Source organism: Amblyomma mixtum, chromosome 1 (assembly GCF_055824585.1).
Source record: "Amblyomma mixtum isolate Tamu chromosome 1, ASM5582458v1, whole genome shotgun sequence".
NCBI classification, from domain to species: domain Eukaryota; kingdom Metazoa; phylum Arthropoda; class Arachnida; order Ixodida; family Ixodidae; genus Amblyomma; species Amblyomma mixtum.
The window spans coordinates 105,185,561-105,208,431 of NC_143012.1; the positions used below are offsets into that span (position 1 = coordinate 105,185,561).

Sequence of the window (22,871 nt, forward strand, 5' to 3'; positions counted from 1 at the left end):
GGAGCTCAAAAAACTCTTGGTTATTTCAGGTTGGGGATCATCAGATCAACTTCGCACATTATTTTGGGGAGGAGGAATAACCGCAAACTTGACAGGACTGAAGATCGAGAAGAGGACAGGACGAGCGGTAACTAGCAACTGAAGTTTATTGAAAAAAGACATGTTGCAGCAAAGGTTGCATCTGCGCATAGCGTACGGGAACTAAGATAGTGACACGTGGAACACACAAGATAATTAATGATATACATCGAAACGAACAAGAAACGAACAAAAAACAACAAAGAAATGCCCGTCACAGGTTTAACAGAAACCGGGTCTCTTTATCTAAAAGCGCCACGGAAGGCTCACTCACACACATATCAAGCCCAAGTTTGCGCATGTGTGCCGCCTCTAAAATCTCTCTTTCGAGCCTCGACCTGCCCCTTCCGATGATGGTGGCTTTGTTGAACTGTGGGTAGCAGCCATCGCATTCCCTGCAGTGTCTCGGCAGATTTGCGCCATTATCAGGTTTCAAGGAGCGGAAGTGCTGTCGCAGCCTATCGTTTAGACATTGACCTGTCTGGCCAACGTATACTCTGCCGCATCGCAACGGGCTTCCCCTTGTTCGCACATTATGTTGCGCTGTATGAATGCGAGAAAAGCAAACATGCAAGAATAGTGCCGAAGCTGACTAGAGCACATGTTGCACCAGACAACCTCCAGAAGATGAGCGTCCGACTTGCTACACAGGTTGTACCCTTAAAGACAGCGTATATCATTTTTGGTTGTTTTTTAACTAATTGATCAATGTACTTTTTTTACAGCTATTCAGTCGTGGAACAGCTATAGGCATCCGCATATACAGAGAAGCCGGTGCTGAAGACCTGAGGGGTTCTGAGGGAACAGAAGCATTTACCAAGTTGCTTAATGACCTGTTTGATGCTTTGAACATAAAGCTACCTGAAAGAGGCATCAAACGCCACTCAAAGGAAATACAGCTAAGCCAAGATACCCTTTCATGCATGTTGATCGATGCTCATCATGTGCTGACATTTTACCTTATTCGTTCAGATCATCAGAGACTTCTTGGAAATGTTGAATACCACAGAGAAGAACTCCGTGGAAAAAGGTCTCAAGCTCTTTGCGTCGAAACTAACAACTGAATCTCTGCGTGTTACCTTGTTGTCAACGCTTGACATCATTGAGTTCTTGCTGGATCAGGGTGCACACTATGTTTTGACAGCAAAGTTGAACCAGGACCCCTTGAAGGTGAGAATGTGATTACTTCTGGTTTTTGAGTGTTTAGCTATCGGTGGTGAAGTTCTTTGTAAATTAACAAGCCCTGTGTCTTTTCCAGCGCCACTTCGGACTTGTCCGTTCATTCGGAGGAGACGAATCTCATCCTACGGTCGTCAATTTTACTCAGATATTCCGGCTTCTCAGTTTGTACACTCCGATAAAGACTGCGTTGCGCGGCAGTGCGCTATGTGTACCTGGGAGTGTGCTTGTCAGCGTACAGGACACACTGAAGAAGACAAGAGAGTTTTACCGCAGCAAACATGCTTCCTTACGTGAGTGTATAGAAAAAAAGCTGCTGGAGATGACATCTGAAGAAGGCAATGAGCCTGGAGAGCAGGATGACGATCACTCCTACTTCAAGGGAGGAGTGGATGATGCTACTGTCTACTACTTGAGTGGATATGTAGTGCATAAATTTGAAAAGCACGCAGCATGCATTCTGTGCTTAGAAGACATAAGCAGTCCACTGCCCGTTGTTGGCTCTGATGCGTACCTGACAACTTACAGAAGTTTCAAGGAAGGCTGTATGAAGCACCCAACAGCCAAAATGTTGACTGTTATGAAAGTTGTCAATGAAGTAGTTTCTGCCACGTTAGATGAGGCTGGCGCTTGTGAAAACATATTCTGGAAGGTGCTCGAAAAGTGCAGCCTTGCTCGCTTGGGCTGTGCCGACCGCATGCCTACATTCACTTGCCAGGTATTAAATTTCGTCATTGTGACTAGAATGCACTTTTTCTCGCGAGATTTTAACCATAAATTAGAATGCAAGGAAAAGGTAGCTGTAGCTAACAAGCGCGTCTCTTGTAATTCTGGCTCTGGAAAACTGGTTCCCAGTTCATGTTTGCTGCATTGATTCAGTAAATTGTTTTCAGTTTGACTGTAACTTTGTCTTTTGAAAACAGGTTCTCAGTTATGTATAGTGTATCGATTCAATAAATTGTTTTTAGTTTGACTTTCGTCATCGTCGTTTTTCTCGTTTTATAGCCTTAAATACGGCCAGCTTTCACTGAAGTAGTTCGGTACCTTGCTTTTAAATAACGCGCATCACAGCCTTCAGTGCTCTGGAACAAACGCGACCGCAACACGTAATTTCATAAAGAACTGAATTCAAAAGAACAGCAACGTGATTAATCTTCACAGGTGAATGTTTAGTTCTCCCGCGTAGCACTATGTGGGCATCTCGGCGTAATCTCGTCCATGTGGCATCGCTCTAGGGGCTCAAACGATATCCTAGTTGCACAATCGAAATAGTGTTCGCTCGCTATCTCGGAAATAGCTCCTCTTACAACGGAATTGATTGCTGTTAACGCCGTTGGTTAACGCCGCGCGCTGGCTCCGTGACGATGCGACCGGGCCAACAGCGTCGGAAGCGCCACCTCGCGAGTGGGAACCGAAGGGGGCCACGTTTCGCCGCCGCATCCCAGCGGAGTTTGCAAACTGAAAGAGGTAATCTAGTAGCGTTGACCCATACAGCCAGATGTAGCCCAGCGAGGGCTGTTACGTTTTGGGCGATTCGACGAACGACGAGCAAGCGGCGACACCGAAGGTTGTCTGGAACGCCTTTATTCCAACTTGGCAGACGGGCAGGAAAGAGCGGCGCAGCGCTCTGCGTGGCATTTATATAGCATCCCCAGAACGCCGGCGCGCGTCCCACTCGGCTCGCCTAGAACGCCGGCACGCGTCCCACTCGGCTGGTCCAGAACGCCGGCGCGCGTCTCACTCCGCTGGCCCAGAACGCCGGCGCGCGTCTCACTCGGCTCGCTCAGAACGTAACAGGACTTAGTTGTGGTACTTGAAGTTCTTGATTTGACTTCTGTCATCTTCCATTGACTGTCCACTTAATAACCTTAATAACACTTCGACACACAACACAAAAAGCACAAGCACTGCTGCACTTCACTTGGTGCACTTTCACTGGTCACTGAACTCCTTGTCACCTTTTGCCACAAACACCTTAATAACACTTCGACACACACAACACAAAAAGCACAAGCACTGCTGCACTTCACTTGGTGCGCTTTCACTGGTGACTGAACTCCTTGTCACTTTGCCACAAACACGGTCACAAACCTAATCACTAGATTAATTCACAAGATTACGATAACACATGGCTAACACATGATTGTTATTCACTCGCTGTTCTCCTGTGTAGTTATTTTCCATTACAGTGATGACTGTTTTTGTTACACACATTCACACACCAAACACATACCCGGTCGCACGGTTGCTTTTCACACAACCTTCATTATGATGATTGGAGCTCTTGACCTGTCTTCAAGCTCTCGCACTCTCTGTGTGTAGACTTGAAGAACTTTTAGGAACACAGCACAGAACACTCACAAACACTTGTTGACTTCAATTCTCCACACTTGCACGAGTCACTTGACATACTTGATAATCTTTTGTTTTTCCACACTTCACTTCAACACAAATACACTTTCACTTCACTACTCATCATGATCGCTGTGCCGGACGCATACCTTGAGGTTTTCTCGCCGTTATTCTACAGTCAGTACACTGTTCTTTCATTGCTATTTTCACTGCACACACTCCACCACCTGCGGTTACTTACAGCTGTGTTCTTTGGTCAGCATTTCACACGCACATTGTTTCTTGTTGTTGTCCCAACTTCTTTTGTCCATTTCAGCCTTAGCACTTTTCACCAATTAACAGACCAGTCAATACCCTCCATGTGCCTAGTTTCCTTCCATTTTTTAATCCTTAGCACTGTTTATTTAAGTGGTACGTCTGCGTTGAAGTACAAGGAATAATTTATTATTAATTTACTTTTTTCCACTAGAAATTTTCTTCATTCTTATTTATGACTCATGTGATTTTTCTAATATTACTTCTACCATAGTAATAAGTATATTATAAGTATCCAATTGTTTAATTTTCTCTGGTTTCTTAAGTGCTAAATTAGGGCCTAACTTATTAATCAGTTGTTCTCTCTCTTTTCTTGTTATCGAGCATTTTTCAAGATAATGATCAAAGCTTATAGCATTTCCTCCGCATGTACGTTTTAATGAATTCGAAATATGAAACCTACATAAGTAAAAAGGGAATCTCCGATGTGCGGAGATTGCCTGCGATGTGCGATGGTTAGTTGGAAAATGCTGTGGCAAATTCTTAGTACTTCTAATCCACTGAAATGCATAGCTGTTTTTTTTCCCTCCTGATTCCATGTCTCATTCCATGTATCATACATACCCTTCGTTAAATGCTTTTTGATGTACTGCTTGGAAATTGGTACTTTTATCTCCTCTCCAATCTTTGCCGCACTTTTGGCCAATGTATCTGCTATTTCGTTTCCTCTGTGCCCGCTGTGTCTTTTAATGTAGGTTAAAACGATGTTCTTATGTTGCTTTTTACTAAGTTCTGCTTTGATCTCTTGTATTGCAGGATTGGTATTATTTGGATTTTTAATTCCCTTGAGTGTAGAAAGGCTATCCGTAAGTATTTGGATTTTGCTTGTATTATCGGCCTTTATGTAATCAATAGCCCTTCTTACTGCCACTACTTCTGCACCAAAGTTATTCTCATACTGAGGAAGCTTAAATTGCTTAGCTTCAATCCGTACCCCTGCGGAATTAAACACAACAAAAGCTGCCCCTATATTTTCTTCCATTTGTGAGCCATCGGTGTAAATTTTTTTATCCGCTTCAGAGTTAATGTCCTCCGTGTAATCGTAAGCTAGCTTTCTGCTGGATGATATGTCCATAAATCAAACTTATTTTCTATGTCTTTTCTTCCAAAAGTCGGCTCCTTGAGCTGAAATGTTTTGTTTCATTGCATTATTTCGTACATTTCCTTTTCTAATTGAATTTTTAATTGAACTGGAGGAATGTTAGCCATCGCATTAAGAGCTACATTTGCTGTAGTCCGATATGCCTTGGTTATGAGAATTAACGGACTTCGTTGTATTGATTTTAATTTACGATTAATAGCCACTTTATTACTGTACCATACAGGGGCTCCGTATACTATCATTCTTTCAATTCCTAGAATATATAACTTCCTTAAGTGTTACCCTTTCATCCCTTTATTTGCTCTTGAAAATTTTGCTAAATTGGCCGTTAGTGCCTGGATCTTTTCTTTCACATATTTTAGATGTGGTAAAAATGACATTGCATTATCAAAAATTACTCCTAGGAGTTTTAATTCGTTTGTAACTTTAAGTTTTTCGTTGTTTAATTTAATTATTGGAGGTCGGCTTCCATAGTTTTTCTTAATAAGCATTATTTGTGACTTCTCAGGATTGAATTCCAAATTTATTTTTCCCCCATTCTCCTATAACTTTAAGCGTTAAATTAGCCAAATGTTCTGCTTTTTGACGGGATCTGAACTTGATTGCCACTATCAAATCATCGGCAAACGTCTGTAGGTGCACCTCCCCTGGCAATTTCAATTCAAATATCCCTGAAATCATTAAATTCCAGTAAAGTGGGCTTAACGGCGAGCCCTGAGCAGAGCCCGATGCCAAATTTTTTGTGACCCGTACTCCTTGATCCTCATAAATAATTTTCCTCTGAGACAATATCGAATTTGTTATTCTCACTAAATTTGAATGGCATTTAAGTTGTTTCAGTTTCTCTACAATTATTGTACGTTGAATTGAATCAAATGCATTTTTTATATCCAACGAGATTATTACAGTTCCTAGCTTCTCCAATGACGCATGTTCAATTCTTTTCTTTAATTCTAACAATGCATTTGTTGTTGACGTATTATGCTGAAACCCATATTGATGTTTTGGGAATATATTCCTGTTATTAAGAAAGAAATATAATCTGTCTTTTAATATTTTTCTAGAATTTTCCCTAAAATTGAGTTGCTTGCAGTTGGTCGGCATCTTCCTATTCTCGGCTTTTCCTTAGCTCCAACTTTAGGTATTAGAAGTACTCTTGATTGTTTCCAGTGACTAGGCATATACCCTACTCTTAAGCAGGCAGTGAATAAGCTCGCAAAGAAAAGTTTATGAGCAGCAAAAAGTTCTTGAATGAAGGTTGTTCTTATTTGGTCCGGCGCGACGGCCACATCCTTCCTGAGATTCCTGGCGACGTTTTCAATTTCTTTTTCCGTAAACAGCTTGTCTGGTTCCACTTCACTTTCTCCAGGTGAATCAGCTGGCTGTTCTTCCTCGATTTTGCTTTCGTACAAAGACTTTAAAATATACTCGACTGTTTCTTCTACTGAAGTTGTGTTTTCTCTGTCGTTTTTCGTGATGCTCTCTAAAATCTGAGCAGTTTTTAACTGCCCCCTGGCAATTTCGCATGGTAGCGTAAATGGTTTTTTTTTTGATGCACTACTGCATAATTTGTCATAACTTTTTCCCGAGCTTCATTCAACATATTGTTATAAATTGTGTGTTCTTTATAATATTGTGTTTTATATAGCTGCCTTAACTCTCCTTGGGCTCTCTGATATCTAGTTCTCATCGCACGTACTTTCTTTCCTTCTAATTACAATTCTGCATTCCACCAAGTGTTTAATTTATGCTTGCTTTCTTTCCATCTGCTTCTAAATTTATTTCGTAATTTCCTAATTTTTTGGTAAAATTGTTCTACAAGTTTTTCTACTTCGTCCGATGTGTTGAGGTCATGTTCTCCCTCAAACCATTCATCCTCTTTTAATTTTTTAAGTATTTCCTGTTCCCCCTTTAAAGTTATATGATATCTTGTCGATGTTTTCACTTTGCCTATTAGGATTTCAATATATCTATGATAGCTATCGTTTGCTTCCTTTAATACCTCCCAATTTTGAACACTAGCTTTCAATGCCTCATTTACCATTGTTAAACCTATCCATCCTTGTGCTCTTACAGTTTTGAACATTGGTGGAGAATTTGAGTTATTCAAAATCCTGAGGTTATTTCTTATGGCCAATTCACACACTTCATCTCCACTTTGATCCGTCTCTTTGCTGCCCCACAATACATTCTTGGCGGTGAAGTCTCCTATAAGTAGAATATTTTCTGTTGAAAATTGTGCTATCGCCATCTCTATTTTCATCAATAACGTTGTTACGTCTTCGCTAGGAGGACAATAAACATTTACAGCTACAAATTTTTTATCGCCTTTTGTTATTCTTGCAATAATCAGTTTCTCCTCAACCTTAATGGGAAATATTTGTATATTATCATTATGCACTAAAATTGCGGTTTTGGGGTTTTTCTTACTTGCAATTATTTTATGCTTGATTGAAATGGGATTATTTTATCATTTAGACTATATGGCTCCTGTACTAAAGACACATCATGTTCCTGGTCTTCAAAATAATCTCTAAGTGGCTGGTTGGCCTTAAAGGCCCGCCCCAAATTAACCTGAATTACTTTCATCACTTCTCCTGTTTGGTCTCCCGTTGCACCGTCTTGATGTTTCCACACATAGGAAGTAGATCCCGCCATGGTGATGACGATTAGAACATTCTCTGCAGATTTCTCTTCTTTTCTTCTTGAACCTTCCTTTGCAGTAGCTCACAGTATTCTGAAAGCAAAGGGTGGTTGACCTCTTCCTCTGAACGTCCCTCGTTTTTGCTCGCCGAACAGAATGCCTCGTTGTCACATTCTGTAGCCGAGTGCCCAACTTTTGAACAGTTGACGCACCTTTCTGGTGCTGTGCAGAATTTTCCCGAATGGTCGAGAGAGGGACACTTGGTGCATCTTGTAACAAAAACATTGTCGTACGGGGAACACCTCTCCCAGCCGATGTTTATGTGCGTTCTGTCCTTCAAACCTTCATACGCTTGCTTGCTAATTGCGATGATGACGTTCTTGCCATAGCGTCCTCTGTACTTAGTTTTGATCTCAATGTCCTCTTCTTCGCATTGCAAGTTGTTTTGGCAGATGACTCTTGTGACTATCTCTTCATCTACCATGTCCTGGTCTACCCCGACGATCTTCATCTCCATTCGTCGTCCTTTGGGGTGCTGGGTCTCTAGGTCATGAAGACTACCTTCGTTCCTTATCTTTTCGGCTACTTTTTCCAGAGAGAGGGGATCAGAAGAGACGATCACCACGCCCTCCTTCCCGGGTCTCATTGTCGTCCCTTTAAGATCCATCTCCATAGGGTCCATACTCTTCTTGAGCTCTTCAAGGATTTTTTCCTTCTTCTTTTCACGTCACTATGATGGCCTTTGTCTCGTGTTCGGGTTTCGTCTCCAGGTCCGGATTTTATGGCCTCGAGTTCCTCACCGCTTTAGAAAAGGCGGGGAACTGCGTCTCAGCCTTACGCTCTGCAAGTTGGCCTCTGAGAAACTCGTTCTCATGTGTGGCTTCCATTGTTGATGCTTTGAGCCTGCAAACTTCATTGAAATTTTATCAATGAGTTCTCCAACCTTCTCATCTGTCGCTCTCATCTGTGAAACTTTGACAAGACTGCTGAAGATGTTCCTATCAATCCTAGACAGTCTAGTCAGCATCGACTCAGGCTCCTCCTTGTCGCTGCCTTCATCCTGCTGGGGCCCTCTTGAAGGCTGCTTGTTTCTTGAGAGGTTCTGTCTTTGCTGAACTTCTCTCCTCTTCCGAGCCGATGGATTCAATCTCTGTGTCTGATCCACAGGTTGATTGAGGTGATTGCTTGCTTCTAAGTTTCTTCTTTTTGCTCTGCGGCCTTTTGAATGGTTCCTTACCATAGTAGACAGGAACAGAGTAGATTGAGACCCTAGATTGGGTCCCTCCCGCATTACTGATGTATCGCGGGAGTACATAGAGACAAATGGTAGTTGAGGCGTCAAAAATGAATAAGAAAATTTGCCTCTCCCGCACCACTAATGTATCGCGGGTATAAGCCCAATAAAAAGATAAAATATTTGGCCCGTGCCAATTGTGATTTTTCCACCCGAAGGTGGATAGAAATCAATGAGGAAAGCTCTACTTTAGCGACCCACGACCGGGGGAGCGGGCCCGGGGAGACTCCCCTGATCTCCCCTGGGAAGTAGAGGGTTGGGATAGGCTGTGGGAATGGGAAGTTGGAGGTTGGTTTGGGTTGTGGGAATTAGGTGGGATTGGGGACAGCAGGGATTTTGACCAGATTTGGCTTGATTTGATCCTGAGTTCCTTTTCAGGCCTCCTTGAAGGGCGAGCACTCAGTGCACCAATAGTGGGCCCTCGGCGTCGAGCGTACTCCCACACCACAGAGAACGTTTTGCCGGCGATCTCCGACCGTCCGAGACAGGGAAAATCCTACAGGGGCTCGACTAGGATCCCCTCCCCCAAGCCAGGTTCGCCCCCCCCCCCCCCCCCGACCATCCCACAGTACTAAGAAGACGGATATTTCGCAGAACTCGTTCGGTACTTCGGCTCTTACTCCGGCAGTACTCGCACGCGGCTGCAGCCATCCTTTCACGGTTTTCGCGGCGTTCGTGGCCCTAACGATCGCCCCTGGCATAGTATGCGAAACTGCAATCTATACACCCACACTGTCATGGTTGAAGTCTCGGTTGATGTCCGCAGTTCCCATCACGTGCTACCACAAGGTATATCTGCACGGGCCCTATCAACCCAATGCGAAGCAGGCTTTACTGAGCCCTTCGAGGTATTTAGGAGCTTGATGCTCCCTGCGATTTCGCCAGGTCTACTAACCGTTACTCAGATAGCCGCCGGGCTTTCCCGCGTTTCGGAGCTTACTGGCCTCGGAGTTTGCTGCTACTTACTCCATCTCTTTTCGTGCTTTCAGGCCAAGGGCGACTTCCCAAAACCTAAGCTTGGATCGCCCAGCCGCATGCCCCCGCGAGGCACCGAGCTTTTCGTGATCGGACACCAACGCGCCCGCGGCTGGGTGGTACGCCCTCGTACCGAGAGGGAACCGTGTGACTTTCAATTTTGCGAATTTAGGAACGACCGCGTCTGCCCGGGCGATCTCGTCGCTCGGCAAGACAGCTAAGTCGGAACCGCGTCTAACGAGGCGCCAGCACCAACGGCAAAACGACAAAGTCCCGACCGCGTCTACCGGGGCGACCACGCCAAAAGCAAACAGTCGTTCTAGTCACCAGTTCTGCTGTTAAGCCGGATTCCACGTGCAGAGTCCGTCTCCCTTCTCGGACCTGCCCTCCCACCTAGGCATTGGGCATCGTGGGCGCGACACGCTGACAATGTCGCGGAAAGTCTGCTGCACCTTTCCTGGGGATTCGCAACCCCAAGAGTGCATTTCGGCGGATGCACCCACCGCTGTGCGTTGCACGAAAACAAAACCTAGCAGCCGAAACCGCACCGGTCCGTATTTGGTGGCTGGGGGGGGGGGGGGGGTCACCGGCAGGCTGCACAGTCGGATTTCCCCCCCAGTAGATAGGGACAGATGGTAGATCAGTCCTATAGAGAGGACTCCCCGCTCCACATAAGTACCGCGGGTAGCAGATAGGGACAGAGTAGATTGAGACCCTAGATTGGGTCTCTCCCGCACCACTGATGTATCGCGGGTGATGAAGAAGCCAATAGACTTTAAAAAAATCGGTCTAGTACCAAAATACTAATTTTGTAATTTTAAATGAAACAAAAGGTGGAAAGGTGGACTGGAAAAGTGGGGGTATAAAAGAGAGAACGAAAAGGAGAGAAGTAGATACCATCATCAGCGAACCCCAGCCAAGAGAGCGAGCCCGGCCTCCAGCGGTTTTTATTCTTATTTCTTTTTTTTACATTCCGATATTTCACTGTATTCCAAGTTGAATTCTTCCTGAACTGTCCTTGTCACTTCTTCGCCTAATTTCCTGATGTCAGTTTTTGTTTCGCACACACCAAACACCAAACACATACAAAGTCGCACACTTGCTTGTTGCCGACTTCATTATGATGATACTTTCCTGATGCCTGTTTTTGTTTGGTACACACAAACACCAAACACATACACAGTCGCACAGTTGCTAGTTGCCGACTACTTGGGCTGCTTTCCTGGTGGCTGTTTTTGTTTCGCACCCACAAACACCAAATACCAAGCACATACACAGTCGCACACTTGCTTGTTGCCGACCTTCATTATGATGATACTTTCCCGATGCCTGTTTTTGTTTCGTACACACAAATATAAAACACATACACAGTCGCACAGTTGCTTGTTGCCGACTTCTTGGACTGCTTTTCCTGGCGCCCGTTTTTGTTTCGCACACACAAACACTAAACACATACGCAGTCGCACAGTTGCTTGTTGCCGACCTTCATTATGATGATACTTTCCTGATGCCTGTTTTTGTTTCGTACACACAAACACCAAACACATACACAGTCGCACAGTTGCTTGTTGCCGACTTCTTGGACTGCTTTTCCTGGCGCCCGTTTTTGTTTCGCACACACAAGCACTAAACACATACACAGTCGCACACTTGCTTGTTGCCGACCTTATTATGATGATACTTTCCTGATGCCTGTTTTTGTTTCGTACCACAAACACCAAGCATATACACAGTCGCACACTTGCTTGTTGCCGACCTTCATTATTATGATACTTTCCTGATGCCTGTTTTTGTTTCGTACCACAAACACAAAACACATACACAGTCGCACAGTTGCTAGTTGCCGACTTCTTGGACTGCTTTTCCTGGTGCCTGTTTTTGTTTCGCACACACAAACACCAAGCACATACACAGTCGCACACTTGCTTGTTGCCGACCTTCATTATGATGATACTTTCCTGATGCCTGTTTTTGTTTCGCACACACATACACTAAACACATACACAGTCGCACACTTGCTTGTTGCCGACCTTCATTATGATGATACTTTCCTCATGCCTGTTTTTGTTTCGTACACACAAACACCAAACACATACACAGTCGCACAGTTGCTAGTTGCCGACTTCTTGGACTGCACTTCCGGGTGCCTGTTTTTGTTTCACGCCCACAAACACCAAACACCAAGCACATACACAGTCGCACACTTGCTTGTTGCCGACCTTCATTATGATGATACTTTCCTGATGCCTGTTTTTGTTTCGTACCACAAACACCAAACACATACACAGTCGCACCGTGGCTTGTTGCCGACTTCTTGGACTGCTTTTCCTGGCGCCCGTTTTTGTTTCGGACACACAAACACTAAACACATGCACAGTCGCACACTTGCTTGTTGCCGACCTTCATTATGATGATACTTTCCTGATGCCTGTTTTTGTTTCGTACCACAAACACCAAACACATACACAGTCGCACCGTGGCTTGTTGCCGACTTCTTGGACTGCTTTTCCTGGCGCCCGTTTTTGTTTCGCACACACTAACACTAAACACATACATAGTCGCACACTTGCTTGTTGCCGACCTTCATTATGATGATACTTTCCTGATGGCTGTTTTTGTTTCGTACACACAAACACCAAACACATACACAGTCGCACAGTTTCTAGTTGCCGACTTCTTGGACTGCTTTTCCTGGTGCCTGTTTTTGTTTCGCACACACAAACACTAAACACATACACAGTCGCACTGTTGCTTGTTGTCGACCTTCATTATGATGAACACTTCACACGCAAATTGATTCTTGTGTTGTCCCAAGTTCTTTTGTCCATTTCAACCTTAGCCCTCTTCACCAATTAAGAGACCAACCAGTCAACACCTTACTGTGCCTACAGTTTCCTTACATTTTTAATCTTAGCACTGTTTATTTAAGTGGTACGTCTACGTTGAAGTACAAGGAATAATTGATAATTTATTAATTTACTTTTTTTAGCAATTTTCTTCATTCTCATTTATGATTCAGATGATTTTTCTAATATTAGTTCTACCATGGTATTAAGTAAATTATAAGTATCCAATTGTTTAATTATTTCTGGTTTCCTAAGAGCTGAGTTAAGGCCTAATTTATTAATCAGTTGTTCTCTCTCCTTTCTCGTTATCGAGCAATTTTCAAGATAATGATCAAAGCTTATAGCTTTTTCTCCGCTTGTACATTTTAGTGAATTCGAAATCTGAAACCTACATAAGTAGAAAGGAAATCTCCCATGTGCGGAGATTGCCTGCGATGTGCGATGATTAGTTGGAAAATGCTGTGGCAAATTCTTAGTACTTCTGATCCACTGAAATGCATAACTATTTTTTCCCTCCTGATTCCATGTTTCATTCCATGTATCATACATACCCTTCGTTAAATGCTTTTATTTATTCATTTATTTATTTTATTTATTTATTCAAAGTACCTACAGCGCCTATGAGGCATTATTGTAGGGGGTTTATTAATATATACAATAACACATGCAAAGGAGATATTGGAAAACATGTCAGCAAGGATAACGCAACATATTAAAAGAAGACTAAATGAGTTTATAACTAGTATGAGTGATGGCACAGTGCTGGTAAACACACGATAACTGAAAAAAAAATACATCATACTATCGCTTCAACAGCACTTTCGAAATCAGGTGCACAAACCACATCATTCGGAAGCTTATTCCAGCCCAGGGTTGTGTTAGGGAAAAACGAATACTTAAATACATTAATGCGGCATTGATAACTATTAATCTTTTTCGTGTTATCGAGTCTCTCCGAAATGTAATATGGCTGCTTTAGATAAGTGTTTTTATTAATACCGGTACAATCATTGTAGATACTGTGCAAGAACTTCAGCCTGGAGATTTTTCTTCGGGTTGCTAAAGTCTTCCAACCAATACTGTCGCGATGTTCGGAGCTGTTTATATGAAAATTAAAATTTGCAGTCACAAACCTTGCAGCGCGTTTCTGTACCCTTTCTAACTTGTCAATGAGTGTACCCGTGAAAGGGTCCCATGCTACGCATGCATATTCTAATACTGGCCTGACATTTGTTAAATATAATGTTTCTTTTAGTACCTGGGGAGAGCTTTTGAAATTTCGTTGGAAAAAATACAAAAGACGAGAAGCTTTGGCAGTTATCCTGTCAACATGGGCTGTCCAGTCGAGGGATGCTGTGAGGATAACACCAAGACATTTAACCTTATCAGTAGTTTGGATAGTGTCATGGTTTAAAAGGTACGATCCAAGAATTTTCTTTTTTTGTTTGTAAATTGCGCATGGAAACACTTAGATACATTCAATTGCATGCCCCACTTCAAGCACCACTCGCAAACTCTGTCAAGGTCAGCCTGTAATGCACAAAGATCATCAAGGCACGTGACAGGGGAATACAAAACGCAGTCGTCAGCATACAGTCTGACAGTGGATCTGAGGCCGACAGGTATGTCATTGATGAATATGAGGAACAGTAATGGTCCGAGCACCGAACCCTGTGGCACTCCAGATAAAACTTCGACCGGCGAGGATGATGCACCATTGATTACCAGCTGCTGCTGGCGTGCCCTTAAATAATCTTGTAGCCAACCGAACAGATAGTAAGGGAGATGAAGGCTTGAAAATTTTTTTTAAAGAAGGTGGTGCGGCACAACGTCAAAGGCCTTCGTAAAATCTAGAAAAATAGCATCTATCTGAAAACAGTCGTTCATCCCGGATGCAATGTCATGAACGAACTCAGTTAGCTGCGTTGCACATGTCAGCCCTGATCGAAAGCCATGCTGCGCTGATGTGAAAAAACTGTTGTCTTGAAGGTGGTTTACAAGTCCAAATAGATTATGGGCTCCAGGGTTTTGCAACAAACAGATGTCAAAGATATGGGGCGGTAATTGGAAACCTGGCTACAATCACCCTTTTTGTGAACTGGTGTAACATTGGCTCTTTTCCAGTCTATAGGTCGTTTCGCGGTCTGTAGTGACTTGTTGAATAACGTAACCAAAAAGGGACTGATATGTTCTGCACAGTGTTTTAGAATATAGTTAGGAATGCCGTCAGGACCTGGTGAGGAATGCGCATTTAGGTTTTGTAGCAATGATTTGACGCCTTGATCGGTTTCAACCATATCTGGCATTGCATTAAGCTGTTCCTGCTGTTCAGTAATTGCGTCTGAGCACCAAGCTGAGAAGACGGAGTGAAAATATGCATTGAAACACTCTGGTCGGGCTATGTCGTCTTTCAACAGATTGTCGCCATCCCTGATGGCCGGAATGCCAACAACATCCTTTTTGTTGCATTTGATAAAGCGCCACACTTCTGGGTTCGTGTTTAGTTTGTCTGCCAATGATGATAGGTACAAGCTCTTTGCTACCTTTAATTCGCTCTTCAGGTTTGCAGTCAGGATTCTGAGTCGCGCGTACACAGAGGGGTTTTTTGTTTTACAATACCTTTTATAAACCTGAGCTTTCTTTCTAATTGATTCGCGCATTCTTTTATTGATCCATGGTTTATCCGCTCGTTTATTAGGTGACATCAGCCTTCCGGGAATAAACTGATCAACGAGAGACAACAGCTTATTCTTGAATGTTGTCCACAGTTCGTCTACATCACAGGAAGTGGAACTATCTATGAAAACCATAAAAAATGAATCAAGTTCCCTAATTATGGCGTCATAGTTACCTTTTTCATACATATAAACTTTTCTGTGACATTGCTTCAGCACTTCTACTCGTTTGCATACGACTGTGGCCGTTACCACTTCATGATCGCTAATTCCAGGTGTGGCGACTACGTTTTGCTCTAGATCACTTCGATTAGAAAACAGCAAATCTAAGGTATTGCCACCATTCGATCCAACACGCGTAGGAAAGTCCACAAATTGACTTAGCCCGTAAACATTTACAATTTCATACAGTGCGCAATGATGTGCAGAACGATTCCCTTCAGGATAACGGTTGTTCCATGTGATGTCTGGCAAGTTAAAGTCGCCAACTAACAGGATAGGTTCAGAAGCTAGAATGGACAGCGAACGGGAGAGGCCAAGTACTTAGTGCTTAGAAATTGGTACTTTTATCTCCTCTCCAATCTTTGCCGCACTTTTGGCCAATGTATCTGCTATTTCGTTTCCTCTGTGCCCGCTGTGTCCTTTAATGTAGGTTAAAATGATGTTGTTATTTTGCTTTTTACTAAGTTCTGCTTTGATCTCTTGTATTGCAGGATTGGTATTATTTGGATTTTTAATTCCCTTGAGTGTAGAAAGGCTATCCGTAAATATTTGGATTTTCCTTGTATTATCGTCCTTTATGTAATCAATAGCCCTTCTTGCTGCCACTACCTCTGCATCAAAATTGTTGGCATACTGAGGAAGCTTAAATTGCTTAGCTTCAATCTGTACCCCTGCGGAATTAAACACAACAAAAGCTTCCCCTATATGTTCTTCCATTTGTGAGCCATCGGTGTAATTTTTTTTTTATCCACTTCAGAGTTAATGTCCTCCGTATAATCGTAAGCTAGCTTTTCTGCTGGATAATATGTCCATAAATCAAAATTATTTTCTATGTCTTTTCTTCGAAAAGTCTGCTCCTTGAGCTGAAATGTTTTGTTTCCTTGCATTATTTCGCACATTTCCTTTTCTAATTGAATTTTTAGTTGAACTGGAGGAATGTTAGCCATCGCATTAAGAGCTACATTTGCTGTAGTCCGATATGCCTTGGTTATGAGAATTAACGGACTTCGTTGTATTGATTTTAATTTACGATTAATAGCCACTTTATTACTGTACCATACAGGGGCTCCGTATACTATCATTCTTTCAATTCCTAGAATATATAACTTCCTTAAGTGTTGCCCTTTCATCCCTTTATTTGCTCTTGAAATTTTTGCTAAATTGGCCGTTAGTGCCTGGACCTTTTCTTTCACATATTTTAGATGCGGTAAAAATGACATTGCATTATCAAAAATTACTCCTAGGAGTTTTAATTCGTTTGTAATTTTAAGTTTTTCTTTGTTTAATTTAATTATTGGAGGTCGGCTTCCATAGTTTTTCTTAATAAGCATAATTTGTGACTTCTCAGGATTGAATTCCAACTTTATTCCTTTCCCCCCCATTCTCCTATAACATTAAGCGTTAAATTTGTCAAATGTTCTGCTTGTTGACGGGATCTGAATTTGATTGCCACTATCAAATCATCGGCAAACGCCTGTAGGTGCACCTCCCCTGGCGATTTCAATTCAAATATCCCTGAAATCATTAAATTCCAGTAAAGTGGGCTTAACGGCGAGCCCTGAGGAGAGCCCGATGCCAAATTTTTTGTGACCCGTACTCCTTGATCCTCATAAATAGTTTTCCTCTGAGACAATATCGAATTTGTTATTCTCACTAAATTTGAATGGCATTTAAGTTGTTTCAGTTTCTCTACAATTATTGAACGTTGAATTGAATTAAATGCATTTTTTATATCCAACGAGATTATTACAGTTCCTAGCTTGTCTAATAACGCATGTTCAATTCTTTTCTTTAATTCTAACAATGCATTTGTTGTTGATGTATTATGCTGAAACCCATATTGATGTTTTGGAAATAAATTCCTGCTATTAAGAAAGAAATATAATCTGTCTTTTATTAATTTTTCTAGAATTTTTCCTTAAATTGAATTGATTGCAATTGGTCGGAATTTTCCTATTCCCGGCTTTTCCTTAGCTCCAACTTTAGGTATTAGAAGTACTCTTGATTGTTTCCAGTGACTAGGTATATACCCTACTCTTAAGCAGGCATTGAATAACCTCACAAAGAAAAGTTTATGAGCGGCAAAAATTTCTTGAATGAAAGTTGTTCTTAATTGATCCGGTCCGACGGCCACATCCTTGCTGAGATTCCTGGCGACGTTTTCAATTTCTTTTACTGTAAACAGCTTGTCTGGTTCTACTTCACTTTCTACAGTTGAATCAGCTAGCTGTTCTTCCTCGATTTTTATTTCGTACAAAGACTCCAAAATATACTCGACTGTTTCTTCTACTGAAGTTTTGCTTCCTCTGTCTTTTTTCGTAATGCTCTCTAAAATCTGAGCAGTTTTTAAATGCCCCCTGGCAATTTTGTATGGTAGCGTAAATGGATTTTTTGATACACTACTGAGTAATTTGTCCCAACTTTTTTCCCGAGCTTCACTCAACATATTGTTATAAATTGTGTTTTCTCTATAGTATTGTGTTTTATACAGCTGCCTTAACTATCATTGGGCTCTGTGATATCTAGTTCTCATCGCACGTACTTTCTTTCGTTCTAATTCCAATTCTGCATTCCACCAAGTGTTTATTTTATGCTTGCTTTCTTTCCATCTGCTTCTAAATTTATTTCGTAATTTCCTAATTTTTTGGTAAAATTGTTCTACAAGTTTTTCTACTTCCTGCGATGTATTGAGGTCATGTTCTCCCTCAAACCATTCATCCTCTTTTAATTTTTTAAGTATTTCCTGTTCCCCCTTTAAAGTTATATGATATCTTGTCGATGTTTTCACTTTGCCTATTACGATTTCAATATATCTATGATCGCTATCGTTTGCTTCCTTTAATACCTCCCAATTTTGAACACTAGCTTTCAATGCCTCATTTACCATTGTTAAATCTATCGACCCTTGTGCTCTTACAGTTTTGAACGTTGGTGGAGAATTTGAGTTATTCAAAATTGAGAGGTTATTTCTTATGGCCAATTCACACACTTCATCTCCTCTTTGATCCGTCTCTTTGCTGCCCCACAATACATTCTTGGCGCTGAAGTCTCCTATAATTAGAATATTTTCTGTTGAAAATTGTGCTATCGCCATCTCTATTTTCAACAATAACGTTGTTACGTCTTCGCTAGGAGGACAGTAAACATTTACAGCTACAAATTTTTTATCGCCTTTTGTTATTCTTGCAATAATCAGTTTCTCCTCAACCTTAATGGGAAATATTTGTATATTATCTTTATGCACTAAAATTGCTGTTTTGGGGTTTTTCTTGCTTGCAACTATTTTATGCTTAATTGGAAATGGGATTATGTTATTGTTTAGACTATATGGCTCCTGTACGAAAGAAACATCATGCTGCTGTTCTTCAAAGTAATCTCTAAGTGACTGGTTGGCCTTAAAGGCCCGCCCCAAATTAACCTGAATTATTTTCAAGTTGTCCTGTATGATCTTTAAAACCCCACTGTCATTTGTTCGTTGCAGCTGTTGTTCCACTGTTGGCACTCGTTGACTTGTACTATTGCTAGAAGTGCTCGCTGTTTCGTTGTTCTGCGCCATGGTGTTCACAAGGATTTAGGCAAGTCTTTGAATAATCCTTGTTTTCTCCTCCTCCTTCTTCTTTGCATACGTTGGGCATGAGTAAGACAACATTGAGTGCTGGAGCTTTTCTGTTGGCAAGCCTGCTTTATAGCAAACTGCGCAGAATGTTTCTTGTTCACAGTCTCTGACTTGATGTCCGTGCTGTCCGCAGTTATTACATCTGGGCTCCTCCTGACAGCCGAACGAGCATAAGTTGCACATTTCAGGCAACGGTTGACTACGATGTTCTCATACACTGGTGTATTAACCCACCCAAGGGTGAGCGTCCACCTGTCCTAGATTTCTTGGTATCCTTTTCTGTTCAGAGCTAGAATTACTGTTCTGCCGTTGCGGCCTTGATATTGGTCTTTAACCGCAATGTCGTCAGTGGTGCATTCCAGGTCGTTTTGGCGGATAATCCTGCCAGGCACTTCTTCTGGAATTTCTTCATCGATGCCGACGAGTTTTAGTTCAAGTCGTCGTCTCTTTGCTTTCTTGACCTCCAAATCTTTGAGCTTTTCTTGGTCTTCAATGTAGTTCTTCAGGCGTTCCAGAGATTCGGGATCTGTAGAAGTGATGACCACGCCCTCTCTTCCGGGCTTTAGTGTCGTATCCTTGATCTTGTGTTCCATAGGGTCGACCCCTTTCTTCAGGACGTCCATAACCTTTTCTTTGGTCAAAGTTCTTGATGTCATGATCATAGCTGTAGTTTCTGGTGGTCTGACTTGAGTTGGGGATGGTTCTTTCGTCTTCTCAGCGACACAGTAAAACGGTGACGCGAGTAGTGCCTTCACTACAGCGCTGGCCAATTCCGAAGCGCCCTCAGCTGCGGCATCGATGAAAAACAGTTAGGCTTAGCGACGACTACGGCAGCCAGGGAGAAACGTTGGCCGGGGGGCAGCGCAGTTCGTCGCTCGGCGTGTCCGCGGGCGGCGTCGTTGTCGAAAGCTCGACTGTCTCGCTGATTGGTTCAGCGGCTTGCGTCTCACAGTCGCAAGGCTGGAAAATCGAGCAGCGAGCAACTTGCCTGCGCGTCGTCCGCCACTTCTTTCGTGAACGGTAGGGACAGGCTCACTGGCTCTCCGAAGAGCGCGGCCGCATACTCGCGTGTTCACGGAGAGTGGACCATCCTGTACATACATATACATACATACGCTCCGGCGGCGCGCCTAGTTTCCGCGGCTCGCCGCTGCGGCGCTGGCGTCGCGCTCCCGAGGGAGCACTGGCATTCCAATCGCAAAATGGGAGGGGGCAAGGCTACGCGCTCCGACGCGCTCCATACGCGATCCGACGGAGCGGTCTCGATCTGCCATTGCAATTCAGCATAAGTATTTCTCATCGATGGACCTCAAGAGCGGCTACTGGCAAATTGAGGTCGATGAAAGAGATCGCGAGAAGACCGCATTCATCACTCCAGATGGCCTCTTCGAGTTCAAGGTGATGCCGTTTGGTCTCTGTTCCACACCAGCCACATTTCAGTGAGGAATGGATACAGTGCTGGAAGGCCTAAAGTGGCATATTTTTCTCGTGTATTTAGATGGCGTCGTTGTCTTCGCCTCGAACTTTGAGGAGCACCTAAAAAGGCCTCGAACAGTACTAAACGCAATCAAATCATCCGGCCTAACCTTAAAAGCACTGAAGTGCCGGTTTGTCTATGAAGATCTGCTGTTTGTAGGCCACTTTATTAAATAAGAAGGGAGGACGCCCAAACCCGCAGAAAAGAGCTGCTGTCGCACTATTTCCATGTTCGGCCGAAAAGAAATCTGTGCGCCGATTCCCCGTGCTGTTGGCGTATTACCGACGATTTGTCAAGAACTCTGCGTGCATCGCGAACCTTTGACCCACCAGACAAATGTAGACATGCCATTGAATGGAAAGCCTTCAAGGAACTTTAGCGTCGTTTGCAGTCCCCACCGATCCTCGGGCACTTTGATGAAAACGCCGAGACTGAAATACATACAGATGCAGACAGCATTGGTCTTGGCGCTGTCTTTGTTGAGAACACCGACGGACTGGAGAAAATAGTCGCATATGCTAGCCGCTTCCTTCACAAGGCACAGGCTTATTGTTCGATAACTGAGAAGGAGCGCCTTGCCATTACCTGGGCTACGTCGGAATTCCGCTCTTACCTGTACGGACGACCGTTCAAGTTCGTTGGAGGACCATTCCGGCCGCCTCGCTCGATAGAGCCTGCGCCTCCACGAGTTCGATGTCACAGTCGTTTACAAGTTCGGACGCAAGCACTGTGGCGCCGGCGGCCTTTCACGTTCACCTGTAGATGCACCGTCGCCGGATGACGAGGAGGACGCCTTCATTGGACCCATCAACTCGAGCTCTTTTGCACAGCAGCAACACTCGGACCCCGACCTAAAACGCCTCACTGACAACTTGGAAGGCAAGGTTTCTTCACCCCACGTTTAGTTCAAGCGTGGATTGTCTTCGTTTTTTGTACCCTCGTGAAGAAGAACATCGCAGAGAACAAAACAGCCTGCCTCCTTGTGGTACCTGCAAGTCTGCGCGAAGAAGTTCTTCACGCGCAGGCACAGGGAACAAAGAAAAAAGGTTGCCAGTTACGACATGTGTCGTCCTCGGTCTCGCGTGAAGAAAATGTGGTATACCAGGTACCCTTCACATGCGGCGCGGTTTACGTCGGACAAACAGGGCGTTGCCTGAACAAGCGGCTCATGGAGCATGAGCACGCTAGAAAAAACGACCCCCGCTGCCATGTTGCCGTCCACTGCGCCAAAAGCAAGTGCAACCATGAAAGAGAACACGATAGAAGGTTTTGAAGAAGGGCTGGTTCCTGATACAAAATTTCGTTCCAAAAAATGCAAGTGCACCCCTATCTACAAAAAAGAGAGCAGTGCTTTTCCGCCACAAGGACAAGGTGACGAGCGAAGTCATGGAAGCGTATTTTATCCACAATCAGGGAGCAAATTGCGTCACCCGCCCTTCCATGACATTGGAGAAAGAGGGTGTGGTAGATGGTCCTTGGCGATCACAAAATGAACAAGGGAGGGGAAAACCTCAGGTTGCTTGAGCCAGCGTTTCGACAAGAGGTCTTGTCTTCGTCGGGGCAAAGCGTTCATCATTGGCAGGGCATATGCGCTTTTTTCGGATGAGATGGTGTTCAGTGGTGAAGCGCCTGTTGCGTCACCAGGTTTGCTTGCCATTGACCCAGAGGCCGCCTATAACGTATGTGTCCTGAATACTCCGGAGTCAGCGGTGAGTGAAACTGGTGCTCCACAGCCTGGTGTGCTCCCTGGCATTCACCCGCTGGGTGCGGAAGCGGAAACCGAGGCCCGGGACGGCGGCTTTATAGTCCCGGGGCTTCGGCGAGACGGGGCGCTTCCCTCCAACTCGAACCAGGGGCTGTCGCTGCATCTGAGGTCCCCGTGGGGGGGGGGGAGGGGGGGGGGGATTTTGGGTGCTCGACCCAAGTGCCCTTTCGATAGCGGTTCTGCTGTCCGGGGGGGGGGGAGGGGGGGAGGCCTGTGTGGTCTACCCTTTCTCTTTTTCCCCCGCCCGGCAGACGCAGTTGGGGGGAGGGGGAGGGAAGTCAGGCAATACTCCGTTGAGTTCTGGGGTCGAGGATGAATTTGTTCCGCGTGT

General features: G+C 43.8%; 1 protein-coding gene across 1 annotated transcript; it reads left to right on the plus strand.

Moving 5' to 3' along the window:
* Positions 1-803: 803 nt before the first annotated feature.
* LOC149367418 (uncharacterized) lies at positions 804-21,680 on the plus strand. The gene is made up of 3 exons (XM_089574043.1): positions 804-1,248; positions 1,337-2,081; positions 21,538-21,680. The coding sequence occupies exons 1-3, from the start codon at positions 1,072-1,074 to the stop codon at positions 21,678-21,680; spliced, it is 1,065 nt and encodes a 354-aa protein (XP_089430169.1). The 5' UTR covers positions 804-1,071.
* The last annotated feature ends 1,191 nt before the right edge of the window (positions 21,681-22,871 follow it).

Bases quoted from the DNA above. Each gene is read 5' to 3' on its own strand.
- LOC149367418 (XM_089574043.1), top strand. From the start codon at position 1,072: ATGTTGAATACCACAGAGAAGAACTCCGTGGAAAAAGGTCTCAAGCTC. The intron at 1,249-1,336 runs GTGAGAATGTGA...TGTCTTTTCCAG, and splicing joins TGAACCAGGACCCCTTGAAG to CGCCACTTCGGACTTGTCCG. The intron at 2,082-21,537 runs GTAATTCTGGCT...GTTCACCTGTAG, and splicing joins AGCTAACAAGCGCGTCTCTT to ATGCACCGTCGCCGGATGAC.